The 21474-nt window shown below is 39.2% G+C and overlaps 1 protein-coding gene across 2 annotated transcripts in view; it reads right to left on the bottom strand.

Moving 5' to 3' along the window:
* Positions 1 to 21474, bottom strand: part of LOC132822919 (beta-1,4-galactosyltransferase 5-like) — a 91856-nt gene that overhangs the window by 14110 nt on the left and 56272 nt on the right. The window contains exons 2-6 of one of the 2 annotated variants that reach the window (XM_060836325.1): positions 18517 to 18651; positions 15323 to 15436; positions 11233 to 11357; positions 3968 to 4084; positions 2450 to 2637 (exon numbers count right to left, since the gene is read on the bottom strand). In XM_060836325.1, coding sequence (XP_060692308.1) covers positions 2450 to 2637; positions 3968 to 4084; positions 11233 to 11357; positions 15323 to 15436; positions 18517 to 18651 — 679 coding nt within the window. The remainder of the gene's footprint in view (positions 1 to 2449; positions 2638 to 3967; positions 4085 to 11232; positions 11358 to 15322; positions 15437 to 18516; positions 18652 to 21474) is intronic. The other variant, XM_060836326.1, reaches the window with a different exon arrangement.

The raw sequence follows: 21474 nt of genomic DNA, 5'->3' as shown, positions 1-21474 counted from the left end.
TAAGACAGATTCATATGGTTGCAGGAGTATATCACAGAAAATTATGTGAACGCACAACTTTGGCGAACCAGTAGGCAATTCAGCCCATTGAGCCTGCTCTTCCATTCAAAATGGATTCTGGATTAGTGGTGCTGGAAGAGCACAGCAGTTCAGGCAGCATCCAAGGAACAGCAAAATCGACGTTTCGGGCGATTTGTCGATTTTGCTGCTCCTTGGCTGCTGCCTGAACTGCTGTGCTCTTCCAGCACCACTAATCCAGAATCTAGTTTCCAGCATCTGCAGTCATTCCTACCTAATAAACTTTTGCCATCTTGCTGAAGGACAATCTGCCTCAAAAGCATTCAAGGACTCTGTTTCCACAAGCCTTTTGGAAAACAGGTTTCAAAGACTCTCAAACCTCAAAAAAAAAGTTTGCTTCAGATATGGACTAAATGGGTGGCCCCTAGTTCTTCATTCAGAGATGACATTCTCTCCACATCTATGCTATCAAGATTCCTCAAATCACTTCATTCTTCAAAACACCAGCACATACAGATCAAACCCATCCAACCTTTCCTTTTATGGCAACTCCAGCATTTGAGGTATTAGTCTAGTAAAACTTCTTCGAATGGTCTTAAAGCATCTACACCTTTCCATAAAAGGAAAGTGACCTATATTGTACATAGTACTCCAGATGCCACCTCCCCAGTGCCCTGTATAATTAAAACATAAACTTTCTTAGGTCTGTATTCAAATCTCCTCAAAATAAATGAACGGATTGACTTTCCAAATTACTTATTTTACCTGCACACTCACGTTTTGATGCAAGCATGAGTCATGGAGATATACAGCACGGAAACAGACCCTTCAGTCCAACTAGTCCATTGGACCAGATATCCCAACCCAATCTAGTCCCACCTGCCAGCAGCTGGCTCATATCCCTCCAAACCCTTCCCATTCATATACCCTTTTAAATGTTGTAATTGTACTAGCCTAGACACACACACACACACACACACACAATGAAAACGTTGCCAATTAGGACTGCTATCTCTTTCCCCTCTAGTTCTGGATTCCCCCACTCCAGGGAAAAGACTTTGTCTATTTATCCTATTCATGCCCCTCACGATTTTATAAACCTCTAAGGTCACCCCTCAGCCTCTGATGATCCAGGGAAAACAGCCCCAGCCTATTCAACCTCTGCCTATAGCTCAAATCCTCCAACTCTGGCAACGTCCTTTTAAATCTTTTCTAAACGCTTTCAAGCTTCACAACATCATTCCGAAATATGTAAGTGCACACAATATTCCAAAATTGGTCTAATCAACATCCTGTCTGGGTGCAACATGACCTCCCAACTCCTGTACTCAATACTTTGATCAATTAAGGAAAGCATACCAAATGCCTTCTTCACTATCCTATCTACCTGCAACTCTACTTTCAAGGAGCTATGAACCTGCACTCCAAGGTCTCTTTGTTCAGCAACACTCCCCAGGACCTACCATTAAGTGTACAAGTCCTGCTAAGATTTGCTTTCCTAAAATTCAGCACCTCACATTTATCTAAATTAAACACCATCTGCCACTTCTCAGCCCATTGGAACTCACTTGCTTCAGAGAGCTGTAGAGATCCCACTGTAATCAGAGGTAATCTTCTTCACTGTCCACTACACCTCCAGTTTTAGTGTCATCTGCAAACCTACTAACTATACCTCTTAAGCTCACATCCAAATCATTTACATAAATGACGATAAATATTGGACACAGCACCGATCCTTGTGGTACTCCACTGGTCACAGGCCTCCAATCTGCAAAACAACCCTACAAGGACATCAAGAACCTTCATCTCAAAACTCCTCAATACTCTCACCATTTAGCTAATATGCACCATTTCATATTCTTTTTACCTAAATGAACAATCTCCCATTTTTCCACATGATACTCCATCTGCCACATAGTCTAATACTCCTAACCTATCAATATTTTTATAACTCCCCGGTGATCTCTTCATAAATTACTTCCCTATCTATCTTTGCACCATCATCAGATTTGATAACCATACCTTCCATCCCTTCATCCAAGTTATTTACATAAATTGTAAGTGGTTGAGGTCCTAGCATTGATCCTTCTGTCTGCCAGGATCAAGGTTTACACTCGACATGATGAATAATAATGAAAATGATGGTTGGAGCAATTACCAATGGAGTCACTGTGAACCTCACATAACCTTCTTGCTGATCTTTTACATAGCACAAACAAGGTTCTTTGAACAAATCACAAGCTTACAGAGCTTTCTGAAGAATTGTGCATAGTGTAGATCTTCATTGAGGAGTGCAAAGTAAAATGAATGGACATCTTGTGAACTTCACTCAAATGTTAAAGCTACATATACTTTACTGAATGACATTTTTTTTTAAACAGACCTATTTCTAGGTGTGACTAACTTAAGATCAAATGAGAGGTAGACGTACAAGTACAAGTATTTATCCAGCTTAGCTGCAAAATGTCTTGGCATCTGTCCACAACCATAGTAGTTGCGATCATTTTCAGGGATATGATCAACATCGTGAAAGATTACACAATCCCAGTCCATGTCTTTCAAAGCCTCCATAAATCCAACATTGAACAGCATTGCACGGTTAAATGGGTGGAAACCAGCCTGATGAATAAAGAAAGAAAACAATTAACCTTCAACACCATACAAGTGCTTTTGAAATGCTCTTTTAAAGTATTAGCCAAGAGTGGGAAAGGTCCTTTTCAGTGTTACTTGTAACAGAATTACAACAGTTTGAAAATGTTGTGTACAGTTTTACTACATCTAGAAGCACAAAGAATATACTTCAACTATCCTCCCAAATTCCACTGACAATCTCAAAATTATGGAGACGGTAAACATCTCACTATTAGAATATGGATTTTATCTACATTGTCTGATTTTCAATTTTGGGCAATGGAATTTTTAAAATCTTTTGAAATAATAAGTTTTTGTTGCCTCTATTGAAAAAGATGTGTAGGTTGTAATCATTCAATTCACATTGCAATTGGTAGCAAAAAGGAAAACTAGGGTGCTGGAAACAGGACCAATAATAATGCAACACACAATTATAACAGAAGGAAGACATTTATACAGTATAATATTTTTCATGACGATTGGACAAAGTGCTTTATCACCAATGAGTTACATTTTAAGTCCAGTTAATGCTATACTGCCAGAAACACAACAATCAAGTTGCACCAGTCAGAACAGTTTCGGGCTCCATAATTAAAGGAGGTATGTGCTGGAGGGGGTCCAAAGGAGGTTGATAAGAATGATCCCAGGGACAAAGGACTTGCCGTATGAGGACCAATTGAGGACTCTGGAATTATAAGCAATGGAGTTTAGAGGGATATTGTGTGTGTGTGTGTGTGTGTCTGTGTGTCTGTGTGTGTGTGTGTGTGTGTGTGGGGGGGGGGGGGGGGGGGGGAATCTCATTCCAACTCACAGAATTTTGTCAGAACTGGATAGAGTGGATATGAGGATGATGTTTCCATGAGTAGGACCTGAGCACACAGCAGAGTGACAAATAACTCTTTAGAACTGAGGAGGAGGAGGAAGCTATAACCAAAGAAAGTTTCTGAATGGCATGATGGTACCTTGTTGTCTAACCAATACCGTTCAGTTTTTAATTAAACAATCTTAATGATTTACAATTATTGTCTTTACTTTTACAAATACCACTTCAATCAGTAATGAGCCTAAACACAGAGTTAGTGAATTTTTTGACAAAAATGCTACCACAGCAATGATGCATGCTATTTTCACTTGCCATTCATATTAAATAGTGCTGTTGGCTGTATAAAGTGCCTGTAACTTACAGTAGTCAGTTTAATAGCAATGGAATTAGTTATAACATGTCACATCCATATTGCTAAGTAGTGGAAAGTTAAATTTATGTCACATGGAGGGCATGAACCTGAAAACGAAGTTTTGGCCTATTTGCATTACTCACCTGTTCAATAACATAAAACGCAAACTCCAAACGTTGGTGTTGTAGCATTGGAATGAGATGTTTCAACAGGATTGGGAGATGCTCGTGACGATTGCGGAATGGGATCAAAATTGCCACCTGAAATCACAACACTCAGATCAGGTCATCTGCCATATCAGATTTGAGGGGCAAAACTTTGGAGACACATTCAAAATGTTCAAGCATTCCAAACATAAGCTACTGTCAATGCTGCATAGCGTCAGAGAGAGAGTCAGAGTGTTTCCTACATTATATATTCCATGACGTGGCTACACCACAGGCAAACAAAAAGTTCTGAACAGTTGATTGGTGACAAAGAGACGTAATTAAAAAGCAGAAAGTGCAAGAGTAATCGGGGTGTGTGCAACTCTCAGCTCAGTAATCGACATTGGATACTACTAGCAGTGACAACCAGGGATTGAACACAGGAGGAAAAACAGCAAAGTGTAGAAATTCCACGGTTAGTAGAAGAAACAGAATTTTTGTAACCGTCATGGTATGACTCACATTGTATATTGCCTCTCTTGAATCAGGGTAAGGATCATCATGGAGAAGAATGCTGATTATACTATTAGGGAAAGGGAGGGTTGAGTCAAATTCAGTCATACGTTAATACAGTTTTTATTTTTTGAGGGGTGTGAGGGGCACGAATATCCATTGCTCAAACTTTGAAGAAGTTATTGAGCAAGTTAAAAGTAGGACCTCAAAAAAAGGTCGAGATCTCGGGTTGAATTGCAATTTCAATTCATGAACAAAAGGCAGAAATAAAAAGATATGGGAAGATCGGAAGATCATAATACAACTCGAGACATGGTATGGGGAAATGGGTGAGGGAGATGGGGAGAAGAGCTTCAAATTCTTGGAACCTTAAGATAAGATCTGCGGCAAGGGACACCTGTTCAAAAAGACCAGGTTAGTCGCAGTCCTGTTGAGGTTCAATGTCCGTTGAATGGTTCACTACTGAAAAAATTGGCAGGAGGTGGGTTCCAGAATACAGAAGTAAAAGTGGATTAAAAGATGCCCATGAGTGAGCTAGTTGATTTGTACTAGAAAAGAACCTAGTACCTCACTGAGGAGCCTAGGAAGGGCTCTAAGTAATATGCAGATAGGTTTAGAGAGTACACAAAAAGCAAAACTAAGTGGTGGATAAAGTGATACAAACAGGGAATGCAATAAAATTGCAATACTTCTGATTGGGGATGTCATGGTACTGTACGAAACAACAGAATGCCCTGAGGAAGTAGAGAAATTAAAGAACAAATCTTCAGAGAAATCAGTGATGCATAATAACGATAAAATATTGATATTGGGAAGCATTCATTACCTAAATATCAATTTGGATAATGTTGACATGAAGGAAAATGAAGGGAAAGAATTTGTGACAAGTCATAGAGTCATAGAGATGTACAGCATGGAAACAGACCCTTCGATCCAACCTGTCCACACCGACCAGGTATCCCAAACCAATCTAGTCCCACCTGCCAGCACACGGCCCATATCCCTCCAAACCCTTCCTATTCATATACCCATCCAAATGCGTCTTAAATGTTGCATTTGTACCAGCCTCCACCACACCTTCTGGCAGGTCATTCCATACACAAACCACCCTCTGCGTGAAAAAGGTGCCCCTTAGGTCTCTTTTATATCTTTCCCTTCTCACCCTAAACCTATGCTCTCTAGTTCTGGACTCCCCGATCCCAGGGAAAAGACTTTGTCTATTTATCTTATCCATGCCCCTCAAATTTTGTCAACCTCTACAAGATCACCCCTCAGCCTCCAACACTCCAGGGAAAACAACCCCAGCCTGTTCAGCCTCTCCCTATAGCTTAAATCCTCCAACCCTGGCAACATCCTTGTAAATCTTTTCTGAACCCTTTCTAGTTTCACAACATCTTTCTGATAAGAAGGAGACCAGAATTGCACACAATAATCCAACAGTGGTCTAACCAATGTCCTGTACAGCTGCAACATGACCTCCCAACTCCTGTACCCAATACTCTGACCAATAAAGGAAAGCATACCAAATGCCTTCTTCACTATCCTACCTACGACTCCACTTTCAAGGAGCTATGAACCTGCACTCCAAGGTCTCTTTGTTTAGCAACACTCCCTAGGACCTTACCATCAAGTGTATAAGTCCTGCTAAGATTTGCTTTCCCAAAATGCAGCACATCGCATTTATCTGAATTAAACTCCATCTGCCACTTCTCAGCAGATTGCCTCATCTGGTCCAGATCCTGTAGTAATCTGAGGTAACCCTCTTCGCTGTCCACTACACCTCCAATTTTGGTGTCATCTGCCAACGTACTAACTGTACCTCTTATGCTCGCATCCAAATCATTTATGTAAATGACAAAAAGTAAAGGACCCAGTGCCAATCCTTGTGGCACTCCACTGGTAACAGGCCTCCAGACTGAAAAACAATCCTCTACCACCCTCTGTCTTCTAGCCTTGAGCCAGTTGTGTATCAAAATGGCTAGTTCTCCCTTTATTCCATGAGATCTAACCTTGCTAATCAGTATCCCATGGGGATCCTTGTCAAATGCCTTACTGAAGTCCATATAGATCACATCTACTGCTCTGCCCTTATCAATCTTCTTTGTTACTTCTCCAAAAAACTCAATCAAGTTTGTGAAACATGATTTCCCATGCACAAAGCCATTGACTATCCCGAATCAGTCCTTGCCTTTCCAAATACATGTGCATCCTGTCCCTCAGGATTCCCTCCAACAACTTGCCCATCACTGAGGTCAGACTCACTGGAGTATAGTTCCCTGGCTTGTCTTTACCGCCCTTCTTAAACAGTGGTACTACGTTTGCCAACATCCAGTCTTCAGGCACCTCACCTGTGACTATCAATGATACAAATATCTCAGCAAGAGGCCCAGCAATCACTTTTCTAGCTTCCCACAGAGTTCTCGGGTACACCTGATCAGGTCCTGGGGATCTACCTACCTTCAGCTGTTTCAAGACATCCAGCACTTCCTCCTCTGAAATCTGGACATTTTGCAAGATGCCACCATCTATTTCCCTACTGTCTATATCTTCCATCTCCTTTTCCACAGTAAATGCTGATGCAAAATATTCATTTAATATCTCCCCCATTTTCTGTGGCTCCACACAAAGGGCCGCCTTGCTGATCTTTGAGGGTCCCTATTATCTCCCTAGTTACCTTTTGTCCTTAATATTTTTGTAAAATCCCTTTGGATTCTCCTGAATTCTATTTGCCAACGCCATCTCACGTCCCCTTTTTGTCCTCCTGCTTTCCCTCAAGTATATTCCTACTTCCTTTATACTCTCAGGATTCACTTGATCTATCCTGCCTATACCTGACATATGCTTCCTTCTTTTTCTTAAACAAACCCTCAATTTCTTTAGTCATCCAGCATTCCCTATACCTACTAACCTTCCCTTTCAGGATGAACTTCCTTCATCTCTTATGCTCTTGGTCCAACTAAAAAAGGAGGAGATGTTTCTGGATTTGACACTGGAAAATGAAGTGGGCCAAATGCTTTTGGGAGAAAAAGAGTTTCTAAAGAAAGAGAACACTAAACAAGGTTTAGATTAGTAACAAAGAGTAAAGTAACCAGAACTTCTAAAAGGAAGAAGGCTAACTTCAATGAGATGAGAGGGAATATAGATAGATAAAAAGGTCACCAAACACTGACAAGTAAAGCAATGGGTGATTGTTGAGGACAGTCTGTGGGTTATTGACTAGATACAACCAAAGGGTGAACCGTAGGAAGAACTAAAGTCAGGGCTCAATAGATGTCAAGAGAGCAACAACAAAGGAGTGTATGATGCCACATTAAGCCTTGAAGTAAGAATACGGTCAAATTCAAACAGTTGAGAGGGACTGAGGGGAGAAACAGTTGACTGATAAAGACAGAATGAAAACTGAATTACAGGCAACAAAAAGAAACTCAAAGTGTACTGACCTTTAAATACCAATTGGACAATAAAAGGGTAGTGATATTAAGGATAATGGAAGTAATTTATAATTAGCAGCTGAGGCAATTCTAGAACACTTTAAATTATGGTTTACTATGGAAAGGAATGGAAGCAGAAATAAAAATAGTGGAAAAAGGAGAAGAAATGGATGGGGTGCAAATTACTAGCCAGAGCATACGAGAAAAGGTTGACTCTGCTTCATGTGAAAATTGCTTGCCTTCCAGGTTCTTAACAGAAGTGAGAATGCAGGTAACAGAAAGGCTTTTCATAACCTTCCAATCTTCCCTAAATATGGAGAATGTGCAGAACGATTAGAAAGTGGCCAATGGGACATCCTTGTTCAGGGAAGTATGCAAGGATTACTACACAGTGGTATTTAACAATCAATAATTGCTAAGTATTAGAAACAAGAAATTACAACAGGTTGGGTAAGATGAATTAGCACAGCTTCCTAAAGAGGCAGATCATGTTTGACCAAATCTAATTGAGAGCTGAAAATGTGTTGCTGGAAAAGCGCAGCAGGTCAGGCAGCATCCAAGGAACAGGAAATTCGACGTTTCGGGCACAAACCCTTCATCAGGAATGAGGAAAGTGTGTCCAGCAGGCTAAGATAAAAGGTAGGGAGGAGGGACTTGGGGGAGGGGTGATGGAGATGTGATAGGTGGAAGGAGGTCAAGGTGAGGGTGATAGGCCGGAGTGGGGTGGGGGCGGAGAGGTCAGGAAGAAGATTGCAGGTTAGGAAGGCGGTGCTCGAACTCAGCACCGCCTTCCTAACCTGCAATCTTCTTCCTGACCTCTCCGCCCCCACCCCACTCCGGCCTATCACCCTCACCTTGACCTCCTTCCACCTATCACATCTCCATCACCCCTCCCCCAAGTCCCTCCTCCCTACCTTTTATCTTAGCCTGCTGGACACACTTTCCTCATTCCTGATGAAGGGCTTGTGCCCGAAACGTCGAATTTCCTGTTCCTTGGATGGTGCCTGACCGGCTGTGCTTTTCCAGCAACACATTTTCAGCTCTGATCTCCAGCATCTGCAGACCTCACTTTCTCCAATCTAATTGAGAATTTGGTGCTAGCCGCTGTGTATGTAGATTTTAAAAAAGCATTTGATTTAAGTACCACATAAAAGGCTTGTTGGCAAAATAAAATTGCGGAAGTAGAGGGTCAGTGTCAGCTTGTATTGAAATTTGTTTAAGGATAGAAATCAATCATAATAATTAGTTATTTTTCAGACTACAGGATGGTAGGTATTTGTATTCTGATGGAGCCATGCTAGGACTGTTATTTTCTTTGATATGACAAAAATGTGAGGACAACTTTTTTAATGCATTAAATGCACCTGGAACTTACAATCCATCCCGTACCATGAGTGGCAAGCGGAGACTATGAATGATTTCAAAATGAAATTAGATTGATACTTGAGGGAACTAAATCTGCAGGGCTAAAGGCATATAGTGTGGTGAAGGATTGATTGGATTGCTATGCAGAGAGCTGGCAAGGACTCGTGGGCTAAATGGCCTCCTTCTATGGTGTAACAACTCCATGGCTAAGCTATTTTTGGTGAAGAAATAATTTAGTCTCACAAGTAACATTATTCTATTGAGTGAGCACAATGTCTACTGTGCAAAACAATGCTTTGATAGTGTAAATCTATGAAAGCAAAGACACTTGGCAGAAAATATAGGAGTACAGGCCTTTCAGGGTACTAAAAAAATTACACAATATTCTGGTGCATTAGAACATGTCACAGTTTAGGATTTAAAGGGTGCTTAAATAGCAACCTGCTAGATTTCTTCAACAAAACCTTTTGCTTGAGGTGGTAAACAAATTGTGTGGAAATTAAAATGTCAAGAACAATTTTTTTTAACCATTCCTGTGAATTCTTAAACTGACAAGCAAAATAAACCTTTATAAATTGAACTGCAAAAGAAGTGTTTTTTCTTTATTTTTACATTTCATAAATGAATGAAAGAGCCATAATTCTAACTTACATTTGTCCACCATATATGGATTAGATAAGTTTGATTTATACTGGCAACATTAGTTATATTAATTATCCATCATGCAAATGGTAGGACTTCTCATATGCTTACTGTGGTACTGCATTTCTTTCTTAGGAACATCTCTAATAGCAAACATAAATGCAACAGCCACAACTGGTAATTTCACCAATTAAAAAGACTGAGTGAATCGAGTAGGGTTAATCTGGGGAAAGATTTCAATGTTGACGAGTTCTGTTTAAAGCCGAATCATTAATTGGCAGCTCTCTTGAACCAGGGGTTAAAGTCCAATAAATAAATGGCGTGGTGAAGCTACATGACAATATAGAACACAAGACAGTAATCAGTATTAACTTCTTAGTAAGAAGTGCATATATCACCACATCTAATATAAAAGGGATCTTCTGTCTATATTGTGCAATTAAAATTGATACGAAGCAACACTGTACTAATAATGTTCCATTTATTTGGTGGAAACCGTTTGAGAATAAAAATGTAAGAACTGTAACATATGACTCAGCATAGCGGCTTCTCATTTTTCAGCAGTTCCTTGCAGTGCAAGATGATCTTGCTCAACGTGAGTCACTGCTTTCAGACAATACTTTATACCAGCATATCTCTGGTTTATTACTCTTGTATTAAAAAAAAGGAAAGTCCACATACTGATTCCTGATGAAGGGCTCTGGCCCGAAACGTCGAATTCCCTGTTCCATGCATGCTGCCTGACCTGCTGTGCTTTAACCAGCAACACATTTTCAGCTCTGATCTCCAGCATCTTCAGACCTCACTTTTTACTCAAAGTCCACATACTGACAGCCAAGTTTAATCCTACACATAGAGAGGCATCACCTGCCATATATTATTATTGGATTGCAATGCGGGCAGAGCAGGGAATGTTAGAGACAGAAACAAAGACTTCAGGTAATATTCCGAAACAAAATACTGCTGTAATTTTCAGCAGGAAATATAATGCTCAATTGTCCAATGAAACTTATGTTAACCCCTAACCAATTATTAAATATCATTTGTCCTCCATTTCAACTGTATAGTTTAAACATTACATACATATTGAATGGATGACTGTTGCAGAAGTTGAGTCAGTATGTTCAGAGACCTCAAAATCAATTTAATTCTCAATGCAACAACTAATACTCTCCATTGTAAAACAGGCACATAAGTATTCAATTTACAATAATTATTTGTGTATAATTAGTATAAGTTCACAATTTTTAAATATATTAAAAAAGTACAAGGGAAGTATCATTGTTTTATAACCATATATCGACTTCTTACCTTCCAACGAGGTATGCAATCTCTTGGTTTCCAGTGACCACCAATCTGGATATAAGGATCCTTAGCAAATAATTCCTGGATTTCCTCCAATGAAATTTCAGTCATGTTTACATTAATTGGACCCTCTGTTTGGGAATATTAGAAATGTAAGGTGAAACAGCTCCAAATTGAGTCACTGGCATACATTAACCACAGCATCAAGCAATTCTAGAACCAATGACATACTATCACTCAAGGTTACAGCTACAAGCCTTACCCACAAGGCAGACAAATTGTGCACTGCCAAAATATTTAACCCATGGTTCAACACATCCTTCATTCCTCCATCTTTGTTTGTGTATCAATGGGAACATAGAAAAACCATCAGGTGTATACTAACCAAAAAAGGTAAAACTAAACATTGCTTTAACCTATTGGTTGTGGCAAACTCTGTAGTCTTAGCATGTAATTGCGAGAAAGAAAGAACGAGAGAGAGCGAGAGAGCGAGAGCGAGAGCGAGAGCGAGAGCGAGAGCGAGAGCGAGAGCGAGAGCGAGAAAAGAACGAACGAAAGAACTAACGAACAAAAGAGAGAGAGAGAACAAGAGAACGAAGAGAGCTGAACCATTTTCATCCAGCTGCTGAGCAAGGTGAGGGCCCATGGTGTTCGAGGTGAACTACTGGGATGGATTGAGGATTGGCTGTCTGACAGAAGGCAGAGAGTTGGGATAAAAGATTCTTTTTCAGAATGGTAGCCGGTGACAAGCGGTGTCCTGCAGGGTTCAATGTTGGGGCCACAGGTGTTCGCATTATATATTAATGATCTGGATAAAGGGACTGGGGGCATTCTAGCGAAGTTTGCAGATGATACCAAGTTAGGTGGACAGGCAGGTAGTACTGAGGAAGTGGGGAGGCTACAGAAGGATCTAGACAGTTTGGGAGAGTGGTCCAGGAAATGGCTGATGGAATTCAACGTAAGCGAATGCAAGGTCTTGTACTTTGGCAAAAAAGAATAAAAGCATAGACTACTTTCTAAAACGGTGAGAAAATTCGTAAACCCAAAGTACAAAGGGATCTGGGAGTGCTAGTCGAGGATTCTCTAAAGGTAAACATGCAGGTTGAGTCCGTGATTAAGAAAGTGAATGCAATGTTGTCACTTATCTCAAGAGGGTTGGAATATAAAAGCACTGTTGTGCTATTGAGACTTTATAAAGCTCTGGTTAGGCCCCATTTGGAGTACTGTGTCCAGTTTTGGTCCCTACACCTCAGGAAGGGCATACTGGCACTGGAACGTGTCCAGCAGAGATTCACACGGATGATCCCTGGAATGGTTGGTCTAACATATGAGGAACGGCTGAGGATCCTGGGATTGTATTCATTGGAGTTTAGAAGATTAAGGGGAGACTTAATAGAAAGTTACAAGATAATACATGGCTTGGAAAGGGTGGACGCTTGGAAATAGTTTCCTTTAGACGAGGAGACTAGGACCCATGGACACAGCCTTAAAACTAGAGGGGGGGTCAATTCAGAACAGAAATGCGAGACATTTCTTCAGCCAGAGAGTGGTGGGCCTGTGGAATTCATTGCCGCAGAGTGCAGTGGAGGCCGGGACGCTAAATGTCTTCAAGGCAGAGATTGATAGATTCTTCATGTCTCGAGGAATTAAGGGCTATGGGGAGAATGCAGGTAAGTGGAGTTGAATGATTGAATGGCGGAGTGGACTCGATGGGCCGAATGGCCTTACTTCCACTCCTATGTCTTATGGTCTAATTTGATGTTACAGCTCTCCTTTCTCCCAAGGTTTTGTTCATAGATGCTAGTGTCTTGCAGGATTGTTCCTTTCCATGTATCATTAAAAAACAGCTAAATGTATTCAACACAAAAATTATCACCCTAAAACATTTCCTAAAAGTAGCAAAGATTTGCACATCATAACTTGGTATTTCCATTGTTAAACTATTCCTACATAGCTGTGACACTATCATTCCCCATGAATGTCATTAAGGAAACTGTTCATATTAAATCCTTTTCATAAAAATAAAAGCTAACTTGAGTCATTATGATTATTAGACTCCTTCTTCAATCAATTTATTGTTAATTGGAATCAGCAACTCGTTATCAAAGGATACCAACAGGCTCAGTATCAACATTCTTTAGTGAATCATACTTTGAGAAAACAAAAAAGATGACTGTGATTTATTAGAGATTAACCATCGCAGGGAAAGCTCCTTGGGGTGGAAAAGGAGAATGTGTTTTGGATCCGATAACTTTTGTCTTCATCTCAAACAGAATGTTCGAAAAGAAAGTGTATAATTCAATGAGAATTCTACAATATCTATACTCAGTTCAGAATTCCTCCCCTAACAAACGTGTCAACTTAGAGAAGGATCACAAGAGGCAAGCAATATGCACGCCATAGTGTCATTTTCTGACTCATCTCTTGTTGACCTTCAATACTACCACGGCTGTCAGGGTCTCCCATTAGCATGGTCTAACCCCCATATCCAACAAAGCTACATACACAATGTAATATGCAACAAGTGACATGCATCCTATCCAATCAGATCATTTACATGGCTCAACTTAGAAACATAATGGAATGTTGAAGAGTTGCCATCTGAATGCTGTTGTTGGAATGAGACAAAATGCAACCCTATTTAAGAATCAGTAGCCCACCTGATTAGCATCCTTGCCACTAAACTCCACATTCACACCCTCCTATTGTGTTTCAGTTACCATCCACAGGATACTTTGCAGCTACATGTTAACAGATCTCTCATCCCTCTCAATAAAAGAACAACATAAAGATGAAAAGCACACGGAGTTCCTCTCAAAGACTCACACTAATTAGATTTTCCCATGGACAATTTGCATCATTATCACAAATCAAAATCCTTGAGTATGACACCCAATGCAGAACCACCATTAACTTAGGAATAGCATTAGTTAAAGTGAAGGCTTCCCATCACCTTTGGGTTGCAGCCACAAATTATACCTCTGTACTGACTTATAGTATAAAATGCAGATCATTAATTTATTGAGTTAAAGGGAAGCCCAAAATAGCTATTAAAAAAGAAAGAAATACATTCCTTTCAAAGGGAATCAACTCTTTCAATTTTGTTTCATGTTCAACATTGTGCCCAATAAAGTTCATCAATTTATAGATTTTCATGCACATATTTTGTTAACGGTTTTGGAATTTATTCCCAAATATTGTGGTATTCCTATACAAGAGAAAATGCTAGCAATAATGCTGCACGGATAAAATAATTCTTATACTGGATAAGGCTTATAGGCAACACCATCACTAGGTGTAGTGCCAAATGCAAGAGTAGAAATACAGCACTGCAATAGCATCATTGCCAAGTGACCAAGCAGCAGCTGCCTGCCATACTGTCCCATATATTCACAGGGTAGAAATAAACTCTGGCATCCACTGTAAAAACACAGAAGCAGCTCTGTGACAATGACTTTCTCTGCTTCAGAGCTAAGAATAAAAAAATGCTGTATTGAATGACAACAGGCATAGTATTTGAAACTAAAATGTTAGAATAACAGTTAAAAGAATTCTAGCCATCATCATAGCTTAGCCTGTAATAACCAGATAGTAGATCATGTACCTTCTTCTTGGTATTTCTGAACAGTGAATATATCACCGTTCCACTCTGCAATTGAGAGTCAACCATCAGTCATGATGTCACCTGGGCATGTGCAGAGGCATATTGACACACTACAGATTCACTGGAGCCGGTTGTCACATGCACACATAGCTCTAAACAGCCAACCCAAATGGTGGCTGGAGGAACAAACTCCAACAGATTAATTCTGACAGAAAGTTGATGTCTTTGGAAATTTACTATAATTTGTTTGTTTCTTTCTTTATATAGGTCGTTCTTCTATAACATAATGGTTGCGTTCTTGTGCAACTCCACATTATAGAAAAATTGCACTTTGGAAACAGCGCTTAAGGTGCTGGCGATGTAATCACATGACAGCTGACACACATTTTAAATGTTTGTGCTGTAGAAACAGTGCCCCCAATTTATCAATCATATTGCAGCAAATTAACATTAATGAAATGCACACTATTACAAAATGACCTGCACACTCACTCATAGAAGGAAGTCTTTCAGGACACAGGAGGTTTGCTTGGTAGGTAAAACCTTCAGGAAGAAATGTTGTGGTTTGTAGATAAGTTTCACTATCATTTAAATCATCTGGATAATCTGAGAAGAATATTGAGAGTACAATAAGTTTCATTACTGCAGGCATAGCACAAGTAAAGATACAGCACAGAGAATCAAGTTAACTGGCAAATAATTCAATCTTAAATATGAATTTTAAAACATTTTTTTCTCTTCTCAATAATAGTCATGTATCAATCTACTAGACTTTAAGGATGTCCAAATATTTATTACTACCTGTTACATTTTCAAATATTTACTGAGAGTATAAATGAGAAGTTTCTCTGCTTTAGGCATAGGTGATCTTGTTCCTAACACGAAGAAAAATACATTTTTGATCATAATTGCTTAGGACTACCAGATTTACACTCTCATCTCGCAATTGGGATATATTTTCAGAGATGGGGAAGTTGCTAACTGGCAGAGCTAGAGGAAAGTACCCCTTCAAAAAAAGGGTTCTGAGTGCTAGCGGTCAAATTAGCCTAATGCAGATCAATCACATTACTGTCACCTAATTTACAACCAATTGAAGAAGCTGGGCTATGTGGATGCTGAACACAATTGTTTTCCAATTCTTACCAAGCAATAAGGTGTGAGCAGAAAAAGAGGTAGGAAACACCATTCATCAATAAAAGGACCAATTGCACAGTATTAGATGATGGCACATATCACAATGATCCAGCTGTTCCCCTTGGTTCAAGGGTGAATAATGGGGGGAGTGGAAAACACAACTTTAAAGTGATGAGTAGGTTTTGCCCAGCAGGTGTGGGAATCCAGAATGCACTGCCTGGGAGGGTAGTTGGGTCAAGAAAACTCTCAACCTTGAAAAATTATTTTAATCAGAATTTTACATGTCATAATATTCAAGACTATGGGGGGGTAGTCCTGGAAGGTGGGACTAGTATAGATGCAGTCATTTGACAATGCAGACTTGATGGGCCAAAGAGCTTCTTCTGTACTCCCAATTCTACACCTGGAAGCTAATTGAAAATAATTTCAAGGTCGTTCTTTTTAGATTTGTACATGGGTTTCAGGGTGTGGAAGAATGGTAAACAGAAAAAAGAATTTGGATAAGACTTCTGCTATTGAAATAAATTGCCAACTTTTACCATCAGGACACAAAGTCCTCTATTGTCTTTCTCACCTTCACTTTTGAATCCAGAAGCAGCACTTTTAGATCTTCATAGAAGCAAGGATTAACATGTATTAAATTTATGGTAGTTGCTCAATGAATGTTATACACTACACTATTAAATTCACTTTGGTAAAAATGGGTATCACAACATCAGTTAATAAACTAAAGCAAATATTATTGCAATGAGTGACATGAACCATAAAAGCTCAGCAAATACACAAGAAACGTTCAAGGTTGTAAATAATTGCCCTTCATAAGGTTGTTTTCAAATCTTTTTTTTAAAAATTGAAGTATTTTGTTCATTAAATCGAGTCAATTTTATCCTAATAAATCTTCGATTACCTTTGTATAAACATTTTCTCAATTTTGTTTTAAGAGACTAAGACATCTGTTTCAAAGTTACTGCCAATTAATTATGTAGATACTAAATCAATTCATGAATTTCAACATGCTTTGACTTTGAAACCTCAAATTTAGTACAAGGCATCTCTTTTGAATAGAACACTTTATATGTAAAGCAAATTAATCTACAATTGGCAGATATATAAAACTTAGCATCTTTGCAGATGGGAATTCTGCCAATAGAATACATTTGTTCATCAAATACATTTATTAGATAGCGGAGTTAAGATTTTCACAATGGAATGTCAGTACATTGGGCTATATGAAACCCTTTGGCTAAACAAAGCTAAGTCATCTGATCTTAGGGTACTGTCAGTGCACATGTCCCAAATGGTAATATGGAATTATACTATGATAAAACGAGAAGAGAAGAATAATAATGAGGGATAAGTTAACCACAAAATATACACTGGAATTGGGAGGATTGTCAGTTTTTAGAACATTCATAGGTGACAGTGCTTCCAGGTTGGAACAATACCAGAGAAATCAGGTGGCAGACAAAAATGAGAACATTCTAGGGATATAATTTGCATTTTAAAAATATATTATCTGCCATTATTCATAGCTTCTTTTAAACTGCACAGCATATTATTTCTTTCTTTAATAGACCATACAAATATACTCAACTCTTCAAAAGAGCAGGCAAAATGTCATATGTTTATGTACGCCTCATCATATCCACCAAAATTTTAAAAGTACGTTAGATCCAATAAAGCTACCTCTGAAGTGTAGTTACTTAGCTAGGTGAAGTCACAACTGCCATTTGCACTCTGCCAAATTTGTTATAGAACATAGAAAAATACAGCGCAGTACAGGCCCTTCGGCCCTCGATGTTGCGCCGACCGAAGCCTACCTAACCTACACTAGCCCAATAACCTCCATATGCCTATCCAATGCCCACTTAAACGACCATAAAGAGGGAGAGTCCACCACTGCTACTGGCAGGGCATTCCATGAACTCACAACCCACTGAGTAAAGAATCTATCCCTAACATCTGTCCTATACCTGCCACCCCTTAATTTAAAGCTGCGTCCCCTAGTAACAGCTGACTCCATTAGCGGAAAAAGGTTCTCACTGTCAACCCTATCTAAACCCCTAATCATCTTGTACACCTCTATCAAGTGGCTGACAGTGAAATGTGTTCACTGATGGCTAGGACATGGACAGACCTCCAAGCTCCTCTTTAAGTACTACAAAGGAATCTTTTGTCAGCCCAAACAGGCACACAGAGCTTTGGTTTAATACACCCATAAGATGACATCTCAAATAATTCAAAATTTAGCCAGTACTAATGTAGTGACATCTTCGATTAGGGCCTCACAGAACTGAACCGAGTTCAAAACACAACCTTCCAAGTTGACCTGGAGGATAAAGTATTACCAACTAAAACAACTAGAAATACGTAAACATATAAAATTTTAATGATAAAATAATTGAATTTTTAAAGAATAAGGTAAGTTGCTAAGATGGAAAAACAATTCTACAAACAAATTTTCTTATACATAAGTGATCAATACTGCACACTGCACTTGTATAAAATATATTCTACCCTTTAATTTGTTACCATGGCTACTGCATAAATACCTGTACCATTAAGGCTGCTGTTCATCTTGGCATAGGTGCTGCGAACCACCTGCTCATACATTTGAGATCCCATTGTTTTCACACTCTCTCTGATCATGATGCCTTGGGCTTGCATCATAAATAGATATGTGTTTACTGGAAAACAAAAATGCACAAACATACTCAGTTTAGCAAAACTGCATTATGTGGAATTGCTGTTTAATTGAACTGCAGGTGCCACATCTGGAAATAAACTGAGTATCTCATTAAAATTGAAAAAGTACAAACACCAGTCTAATGATACAGATCCAAAAATGAGGCACCCAATAGGGTGCAAACTTGAGTTTCTGACTTTGCACATTAGTGTGACTGAAATCAGAAATGCAAACAAGTACTGTAGGGATTGAATTATGTGGTTTTTCTAACAAAAGCCATAATACAGCAAGCACTCAATAACAGTAAAATTTAAAACGGTGATAAATGGTTGAACTCTTAAAAAGGTCAAGAAAGCAGCAAGATACTAGCAGTATACTGCCTTAGGTGAAGGTGATCCATTCTAGGTCAACCTCTGTGAACAAAGTGTAGCTTTCAGCCATGCCTTCTGTACAAAGTCAAGATAAAACAGCCACACTTTTTAAAATGTAACTACACAAATTGTTATCAATATGTTTTTATGCTCAATCTCGAACAGGAGGAATGCTCTACAATGTATCAACAAGGCTTGTAGAACATGATTTATGAAAACCCAATGTGAAACACAAAAGGTAAAACTTGGATGAAAAAGCTAAGAGAAATTGTTGTCTATCTTTCTAAATCTTGAAATTTAGATATTATTACACACCTCTGGAGCAGGTGGTACTTGAACCCAAGCTTCCACAGCTCATAGGCAGAGATACTACTACTGCACCGCAAGATGGCCTCTACAATAAGGTAGCAATGTTGTTTTAAACAAGGAATCTTCTGCGTGAGGCAAATGTGATAACCACTACACCACAGAATCACCATTTTCTATTTAACCGATTTTTTCTAATCAACCTGCTCAGAGATGTTATTACATATTCTAGAGCTGGTGGGATCTGAACCCAGGCACCACAAGAGCCCTTCCAAGTTTATTATAATATCCTAAGCCCAACCATCTTCAACTGCTTCACCAAAGATCTCTTCTCCAACACAGAAATGGAGCTGTTGAGTGATGACTGCTCATCAATAACATTTGCATTTCTTCAGATACTGAAGCAGCCGGTGACCAGATGCAAGATGATCTGGCAATATCTGGCCTATGACTGATTTGAGGGGCAAACTTTATTTGTTTGTTACCAAAGTCCTAGACAATGATCAACTCTAATGGTTTGCATCTAACTATCTCCCACTGACCTCAGCAGCATCATCATCACTGAATCCTCTACAATCACCAATTTCTGGTTATCATTCACCAGAAATTAAACTAGATATCAACAGCAGGTCAGAAGCTGTTGGAGGGTCAGTACTGAGGGAGTGCTGTAATGTTGGAGGATCAGAAGTTGGGAACTTAGATCCTCACTTGTCTTGATGTTTCAGCTCCAGTAATAATTTAAAGTTGACATCATCCAAAACAAGCAGTCCATTTACTTGACACACCATTCATTACCACCACTATGACAAAAACAAGTATGTCATACCTAGAAGACTCACTGCAGTAATTCACTAAACACTGTCCAAACACAGAAACTCTATTAGCTAGAAGAATAAAGGCATCACCCACAGCTACCCTCCATGCCACTCACCACCCTAACTTGGAACTATATTTCTGCCCTGTCAGGGTCACTAGGCTCAAAACTTGCAATTCTTGTTTTAATTGCATGCGGGTGTTAGTACATCACATGGATTAGAGGTTGAAGCAAGCAAGTCTTCACCACATTCTCAAAGCAGACGGAGTGATTGACAAATCCTCAAGGCCAAAGAAACAACAAATAAAAAGTTACTCATATCACAATTAAAGACTTATATAACCTGACTGAACAATGGTTAATGCTTAGAGCAGCAATGAGGGTGTGGAAGAGGGGATGTTTTCAGTGACTGTAATGGTTGCTGACTCAGTGTAGGCAGATGCAGAGGTACTGTGTAACCTCTAACAGGATACAGTGAAAATTGCAACTTCAGGATTTGTATCAAATTGTGCCTGAGCTACACCCTGGAGTTGTGAAATTTCAGAGAACTAATGACTGCAAACACCAATTGTAACCACTTCACTATCAAAAATCCAGATCCTTGCATTCTCCGATATTTCTGACAATTCTTCACCTTCTATAATCCAAGGCATACAGTTCTCTTGTACCCCCTATATTGATCAGTGACACGCAATTTCCTAGGTGGACAACCACGTTTGTTAGCATGGGACTGCTGATGACAATGTGCTGCATTGAATTCAACGCAATTCTGCCATTAAACTAAGATCCTACCTTCCTTCTCTCGCTCAGTTCACCGTTTGTTTAAAACTCACTGAGCTATTGGGAGGATTGAGCTGAAGCAGGATGTGCCATAATCAGACTCTCCAAATATGATGAAAGTACTTTTATCTAAATACCTCATTATTTAAATACATGCTTACCAGGAGCTTTCTACCTTGGGTAAATATTACCAGACCCACAGAGATTTTCTATTTGCGTTCACCAACTCGAAAATTTGTGACCAATACCTTTCAATGGGTGGGAACCTTGTGAACTGTCAATGCTGTAGAGGAATGCTGTGGTACTGGTGCTCAAAAGTCAATTGTATCATTTGCAAGTCTCACCAACGTGCTTCAAATCTTTCTATCATGGTTTGAAAGTCTCCAAGTGGAGTAATCATAGATTAAAAAAAGCTGCATTGTTTAAAATTTTTAAAAGAAACACAACCAAGTTAGGATGGCTAACTAAGCGACTAGAGGACAATTAAAATTAAAATAGAATTTTAATGCATATAAATTTATAAAATCCAATTATATCTAGTGCAGTCTTCTGT

Source organism: Hemiscyllium ocellatum, chromosome 15 (genome assembly GCF_020745735.1).
Source record: "Hemiscyllium ocellatum isolate sHemOce1 chromosome 15, sHemOce1.pat.X.cur, whole genome shotgun sequence".
NCBI lineage: Eukaryota > Metazoa > Chordata > Chondrichthyes > Orectolobiformes > Hemiscylliidae > Hemiscyllium > Hemiscyllium ocellatum.
Note: the sequence above shows the minus strand (reverse complement) of the source record. Positions and strands in the feature narration are given on the sequence as shown.